Raw genomic sequence first — 8,121 nt, forward strand, 5'->3', positions numbered from 1 at the left:
AGAGGACAACAGAGGATGAGGTGGTTCAATGGCATCACTGACTCAATGGACATGAGTTTAGATGAACCCCAGGAGTTGGTGATGGACAGGGAGGCCTGGCGTGTTGTGGTTCATGAGGTCGCAAAGAGTCAGACATGACTGAGTGACTGAACTGAACTGAAAACTAAATTGGAATATATTGCAATCTGGAAAAACTATAACATCATGGATGTTGTCAATGGTCATGTACTCAAACAAACCACAGATGCTATAGTAACAGGAGTTAAAGGAGACCTAAATCTTATAGTACTGTTCATGGAACATGTGTATGAAAATATAAAATCAATCACCACAGTCCTGAGTGTGCACTGTGTCTCAGCCTTTCAGGTGTGGTTAGTGTTCCCTTGGCATGCAGCACATATCACAGTCGTTATTTGTTGTTGCCTAAAGCCTCACATCCTTTCATGCAATTGCTACTGGTCCTGCTCATAAAAGCCACAGATACTGCTCTTTTCTCCCTCTTCCAAGTTCTTTTCCCATTGTTATTGGCTTTTCTGTGAATGCCCTTAGATTGGTGACTTGAAACTCAGGTTCTTATCTCTGCTGTTTAGACTTGGCCCTGGCATCAGCATCACCAACACCTTGGGTGACTCTCCTTTTAACAACTCTACACCAGAGAAGCCCCAGTGATGCAGCTGACAGTCTGCCTTTGTGGGTGAATGGAATTCAGAGCCAGAGAAAAAAAGATAACCCCTTGTCTATCCTTACTCAATAAGTCCCTTCAAAATGGGTCATTTCCAAGTTCCAAGTTCCAAGTTCGGAGGTTTTTATTGACAAGCTCCCAACCTAATTCAGGTAACTAAACAAATGAGCTACTGTTGATAATATCATTTTTTTCAACTGTTCATCATGCAAATACAAAGATGTATGCTGTCCCACTTATAGACCCTAATCTTTTCAGCCATCAACACTGTCCAAAACATAGCTTGATCCCTTGGCTGGAGAACCTATGAAACATTTTTATCTATAGCCCTCTGAAAGGCATTGGGTTGATGCCTATAAATTGCAGAGTTTTCCTTGGAAAACATAAAATCATCTTAAGGAAGTTTAGTTTGAGTCTTCAAGACACCTACCAGGCTCCTGGTTACCTTATCCCAGAACAAGGGTGGCAAGGTTTCAGATTATTCAGGTTCAGCATCTTCTTTGCTCCAGCGCCTGCTGGGAATCGTATCCTTTTTTATGCTCTCATAAACATCTCTAGGAAGCACAAGCACATCCTCATGAGAATGAACAGATACTATGCCCCTGGGAATACTGACTCCACTCGCTTGATCACTGTCTGTCAATAATAACCTCTCCTAAGAAAATGCAGAGAGCAAGTTTCTGTCTCACAGTCAGATTTAACTCCTGTGACCCTGTTCCCACATCAGGTGCAGGCTTTGGGAATGCCAGTCTCAGATGTTGGTAAGGCAGCCATATCCAGCTGTAGCTCCAAGATAAAGTATGTACCTTAGCAGACTCAATGTTAGACTATTACAGACCTTATGTGGAGTTCTGTCTACAGAACTCTATTTGGTCATCACAATGTTTTAGTTTTAATGCTAATGCATTTAAATAGCTTATGAACTCTCAAATTTATCACAGATTCCCCCTTTTTTCATTATCTTCACATTTACTGGCAACCAAAGGCATTTAATCTCACAGAGCGGAAAGCCAAGGGTCACAAGTAGTCCTAGTATCTTGGACTCTCAAGTTTAGAAGAGAAAATCAATTTTTATCAAGCCCTTAACTTTGAAGATTGAAAGTAAATAAAAGGTGTAATTTTAATAATATTTTATGGGATGACGTGATTTTTCAGGCAGAGAGTAGAAAATAAGATCTAGTAAAACATCTTACTCTTGAAAAAGTAAGAAGAGATAAATGAATCAGTTTTGATGAGCCAACAATGATGACTCTGTCTCCAGGTTAGTAGAAGAGGGAATGTGCTGGGGATGGGGCTACAGTCATCAAATCAGATCAGGAAGGAAATTGAAGAAAAGATGCCCATAGACTATTAATCTTGGTTTTCTACTCCCCTCCAAAAATGCTTACTCCAGTTAAAGTACTAAATAAAGTAATATAAATGTCTAACCTTGATATACATATCACTCTAGGATCATAATGCAATTATACAGCTCAAGTTCAACTATGTTACTTCTTCCCATCACTTTTTGACAGGTATCTGCATTGTTTTGAGTTGAAAATCCATTGGTCTCCAGGTAACAAATTGGGACCAGGAGGAAAAGCAGCTGGAACCAAAAAAAAGAAAAAAAAATGTGTTTTGTTTATTTGTTTGTTTTTTCAGGAAGGAAGGCAGGAGAAATCTGGACCTATAGGGTCTATTTTAAGTAAAAGGTACATTTATCTAAGTAAATTTAGGTAAAGTCAGGTAAAATATAAAATATATTACTTTCTTCTTCCAATTCAAATTGCTGCCTAATCCCTGCCACTTTCATTTATTTTCCCCTTATTCCTTTTTTCTTATTGTTAATATTATTCTTTTAATGGAAAAGGCCATGAATTTAACAACAAATATTTCTGATAAAAGGGATTACTCTGAGTGGTCTTTCTGAGACCACTTCTGTCTACATCATGTACTCATAGCATTTCCCCATTGCCCTGGAGCTACTTTCATTCTTTTTAAAGCATGTTGCCTATGAAAACCTTTTTCTGGATCATTTTTCTTCTCTGAGGTTTAAAATATAAAGGAACAGAAGTTTATAAATATATGACCCTAACTGACTTATAGGGCTTCCCTGGTGACTTAGTGATAAAGAGTCTTCCTGGAGACAAAGGTTTGATCCCTGGGTCAGGAAGATCCACTGGGGGAGGAAATGGCAACCCCTTCCGTTATTCTTGCCTGGAAAACCCTATGTAAAGAGGAGCCTGGAGGGCTCAGACAGGACTGAGCAATTAAACAACAACAATTGACTTATGGGGATTTAAAGGGGCAATACAACTTGCACAAAAAACAAAAATGATTAAGGGTAACTACAGTACAACAGGCAGGATGGCCCAAACCTTACTCTGAGACAACCAAATCTTTCAACCTACAAACTCTTCAGGCTAGAATTTCACGGTCTGGGTTTGACTTAAAAGTCAGTTTTTTACAGTGTACCATTCAAATCATTCAGCCTCATTGTCTAGTCACTGTTGCAGTAAGCAGCCCCATCATTCATTTATTTCACACAGAGAAAACAAGATATTAGACTGCTTTAGGCCTGCACCATGCACCTCTTGCTTCTTGCCTCAGGGCTGACACTGAGGAGTAAGACTTTCATAAGTACTATTAGGTGTTCATGCTGCAGTCCATAACGTCACAAAGAGTCATACATGACTGAGTGACTGAACTGAACTGAACTAGGTGTTCATGTTCACCACTTCCCTGGTGGCTCAGCAGTAAAGACTCTGCCTGCTAATGCAGGAGATGCAGGTTTGATCCCTGGGTCCAGAAGATCCCCTGGAGAAGGAAATGGCAACCCACTCCAGTATTCTTGCCTGGGAAATCCTATGGACAGAGGAGCCTGGAAGGCTGCAGTCCATGGGGTCACAAAAGAGTTTGACACAACTTAGCAACTAAACAACAACAATAACTAAGTGTTCATGAATCTGCAACCCAGAAGTACGGGACAATCAACAACAAATAGGGTCAGTTTTGACCAAATAGGATCCAATGGAGAAATCTTCCCCACTTTATTTTCCTGGATAGAGTATCATAAGGCATATTTGATAAGGCTTCAGTAATGGAGCTGCAGGATTTGCAATAGTCACCCCTAATAGTATCTGGCTTATTACTGATTCATCATCTCTCAGCTCCAGATTTCTTTTTGCCTGCTCCTTGATGATGGTGTTGGATTCTGTGACTATTTCTCTTCTGTCACTTGGCACAATGTTAAGACTTGTCACTAGAGGGTGGTAGGAGAACACCAGAGCAAGAGGGGTTTCTCTCCCTGCTTTCTGTGTTGCTTTCAGGCCAGACTCACAGAACATGTCAGTTCCTCATTGCCTGGCACCGTGCGGTTTCTTCAGTGCTCAGCTCCAGCGGTGCATAGCTCCCTCCAGCATTCACACACTGAGCTTGTTCTCCAGCTCTTCAGTGGAACAGCAGGGGTATAACCAGGGGCCCAGCCAGAATGGACCAGCACCCCAGCTGAAACAGCTTCCCTACATCTTCTCCTTAGCCTTGGCTATGTGGCTGTACATTGATTTAGTACAGGGTGAGCTGTCTAACAACCTGGCCACTGAAACCTCCTCCCAGAAAGGCAGCCTGGAACTACCTGAGGCTGAGGCTTAGGCAACCTCCTCGTAATCTAGTTCAAGTGGCACCTGACAGTCATAGCCTTCTCTGGCATCTAGAGTTCAGAGTGTCAACTGAAAAAAAAAATAAATAAATAACAATCTAAAATTTGAGAGTTGTGTTTTTTTTTTTTTTTTTCAGCAGACCTACTGAGGACTTCAAACCCATGAGGCAGCATCTCAAGTAACTGAGAAAACTGCTCTGAGGAGTTGTGGGGGGAGTAGCTAGGATATATAGCTACAAAGGCAAACAAAGGCAGCAACAAAGGCAGGTGGTCAGATCAAAAGATTACTTTTAAAAATAGACTAGTTATCTCAAACTACAGAATTTAGTAGTTTTCTATATACAAGAAGATACAAGAGTCCGGGCATGTACATCTCAAATATCTGGGGCCAAACCCAGAGATTTTGAGACCACATGGCAGTACTTAACAATCAGAAGTAAGCTAACTAACTGCAGTAGAGAGTAGCAAGTCTTTAATGACAATCAGGGTGGCAGCACCCATAATGATCGGTTGCATTAGAGGATGGCATTGAAGACAAGCTAAGTAGACAGTGACTAGGCATTACTTGAAATACATTTAAAACAGAGAACTTCTGACCATCAGACTGGCGTCAACCACTCTAACAGGAAGCTATGACTCCTCAGATTATCTGAAAGATTTAAATCACTTCACATACCGGGTAGTCATCAACTGGATGTGAGTCTTGGTTCCCTAGATGAAATAACCTGCCATGCCATTATAAGTACACAACTACAACAGCAAAAAATACCCAGGTCTTTCCCCAAGTAGACACATGTCCATTTACAAAAGTTCTTGTTCACTGGGGAAAGACAAATACCCAGATTCTTTGAGGACTATTGATATAGGATACAATATCTCACTGATATGGGAAACCAAATATACCATCATGTTCTTGTTTGGTTAAAGTATGAGATTATTGAAGCAAGATGATTGATGGAATTCTGGACCAAGTTTATCTCATAGTGAACCTGATGATTTTCAGTTCTACCTGTGTAGAGATGCACAGTTATATACACAGATGCCTGAGTATATAAGTGGCAAGATTACATTTAGTAGCTGGTGAAATCTCATGTTGTTACTCTATGTGGGATGTTTAAACCATTATGGTGGGAAAGACAAAGTGCAAGGTCCCATTCACATAATTTATTTATACAAAGCACAAATAAATTATGTGAATGAATGGTTGTCCTAGAATCCTATGGAATCTATCACTGGTTTTATGGGTGGATTGGTGGACAATTTGGTGCTAAAAGCAAAGTATAGCCTCTCGGTCATGCCTGACTCTTTGTGACCCTATGGACTGTAGCCTGCCAGGCTTCTCTGTTCTTAAGTATTCCCAAGCAAGAATACTGGAGTGGGTTGCCATTTCCTTCTCCAGGGGATCTTCCGGACCCAAGGATAGAACTTGGGCCTCCTGCATTGCAATCAGACTCTTTATGGTCTGAGCCACAAAATATAATACAACAGCAAAACAGTCCCATACATGGTGGTCATAAAAGAAAATGATGAAAAAAAATTATCATAATGTGCGGTTCTCTTGGTTGTCAAGAGAGGTTATCTGACTTATGTGGATATACATGGACTTCTGTACTTTTCTGAAAGGTGTGGATAGTTGGTCATGGGACAGAATAAGCAACTTTGAAAGAAGAGAAAAAAGGAAGTCTGTAGAATATGTATGTGAAGTACATATTGAAGAGGGTCATAAAGAGTGAAAACCTTTTATCTCATGCTGAAAGTGAAAGTGTTAATCGCTCAGTCATGTCCGACTCTTTGTGACCTCATTGACTGTCGCCCACCAGGCTCCTCTGCCCATAGGATTCTCCAGGGAATAATACTGGGGTGGGTTGACATTCTCTTCTCCAGGATATCTTCCTGACCTGAGGATCAAACCTGGGTCTCCAGCATTGCAGACAGATTCTTTACCGTCTGAGCCATAAGGGAAGGTCCTTACCTCATGCTACCAGCCACCAAATCTCATGCTACTACCCACCAAACAGTACACACCTCAGTGGAGGAATTCAATAACCAAGTGGAGAGAACCTACATAGAAATACCACTGGGCCTTAGCTCCACTGATGCTGGTCCAGTGGGCCCATAGATGGAGTCATAATGGCAGAGTTAGAAATAAAGCATGAGCCAAAAGTATGAGCTCTCTTTTCTCAAGGCTGATCATGGGGAAACAGTACAATCCTCATTCCTGGGATGTTACAAATGTTATTACAAGTGTTTAATGTTCAGCTAACAGCAGCAAAACTGATCCAGAGCACTTGATATGACATTTTACATTCACACTGGGTATGCCCCTATAACATAATAAAGGACAAAAATAAATTTACCTACATAAGATCCAATGTTAGGTTACACTGATGTATATTTTCGGATCCACTCTATATATATCTGTTTTGGAAGCATGTAGAGAATTGAGAATTTTAAGGAAAAATTTCAATTATTAGAAGTGTTTTTTTGTATATCATTCAGAAAAGAACTGGCTTGTTAATAAAGTTACCTACATAAATCTGAGCTTTTATTATTGCAGAGTCTGGTGAATATTTTATTCAGGCCTCATACTACTTTCAAATATAAATATTTGTTTATATACATTATTTCACTTTATCTTAAAAACAAAAATAATTTAGGTGTTATTAATATGAACTTACTGAATAAGAAGCTAAGCAAATATCATACAACCTATAAGTTGAATAGTTTGTACTGTTGAAGGCATATCTAGGCATTTGGTGGACAGTTACACCTTTCTACCAAAGCATTCATTCAAAGCACTTAACTCTGAGACAGCTAAAGATTAGATTTGGAGTTGCTTCTGAATTAAGACCTTGATAACAGCCTTTTGAATCTGCTTAGTCTTCACACTGTAGATGATAGGGTTGAGTACAGGAGGAATAAGCAGGAAGATATTGGCCATGATGGTGTGGACAAAGGGAGGTGCTGAATGGCCATAGCGATGGACAAGAGACAGGCTGATGAGAGGGATGTAGAAGATGGCAACAGCACTGATGTGGGAAATGCAGGTGTTGAAGGCTTTCTGCCTGCCCTCTATGGAGGTGATGCTGAGGACAGATCGGATGATCAGGACATAGGAAAGCAAGATACAAGGACAGTCAAACCCTGTCGTGGAGAAGAGTGCAAACAGACCAAGGATGCTGTTGATTCTGTTGTCTGTGCATGAGAGTTGAATGAGATCAACATGGTAGCAGTAAGAATGTGAGAGGACCATAGAACTGCAGAAGGACAGCCTCTTGACAAAAAGCACAACTGGCAACATCACAGCAACATTTCTTGTCAACATGCTCATCCCAATCTGGGCGATCCTGGCATTGGTGAGGATGGTGGTGTATCTCAGTGGATCACAGATGGCCACAAAACGGTCAAAGGCCATGGCCAGCAAAACCCCAGACTCCATGAAAGTAAATCCATGGAGAAAGAACATCTGAGCAACACAGGCATTTAAGTTGATCTCTCGGGCTTCAAACCAGAAGACACCAAGGGTAGTGGAAAGTGTGCACAGGGATAAGCTCAGGTCTGTGGCTGAAAGCATAGAGAGGAAATAATACATGGGCTCATGAAGGCTCTGTTCACGGAGGACCACAAACAGGATCACACTGTTCCCAGAGAGGGCGCCGGCATACAGGAGGCAAACAGGGATGGAGACCCAGATCTTGGCCGCTCTCAGGCCTGGAATACCCGTCAAGAGGAAGGTCAGAGGCTGAGCACTGGTATTGTTGAGGACCCACATAATGAGGGGCTGAGAAGACAGGGATATTTG

At 41.1% G+C, this 8,121-nt stretch overlaps 1 protein-coding gene across 1 annotated transcript; it reads right to left on the reverse strand.

Moving 5' to 3' along the window:
• Positions 1–7,140: 7,140 nt before the first annotated feature.
• LOC113904781 (olfactory receptor 51F2) lies at positions 7,141–8,121 on the reverse strand. The gene has a single exon (XM_027561872.1). It carries the CDS (start codon positions 8,089–8,091, stop codon positions 7,141–7,143), a length of 951 nt encoding a protein of 316 aa, XP_027417673.1. The 5' UTR covers positions 8,092–8,121.

Source organism: Bos indicus x Bos taurus, chromosome 15, assembly GCF_003369695.1.
Source record: "Bos indicus x Bos taurus breed Angus x Brahman F1 hybrid chromosome 15, Bos_hybrid_MaternalHap_v2.0, whole genome shotgun sequence".
Classification (NCBI taxonomy): domain Eukaryota; kingdom Metazoa; phylum Chordata; class Mammalia; order Artiodactyla; family Bovidae; genus Bos; species Bos indicus x Bos taurus.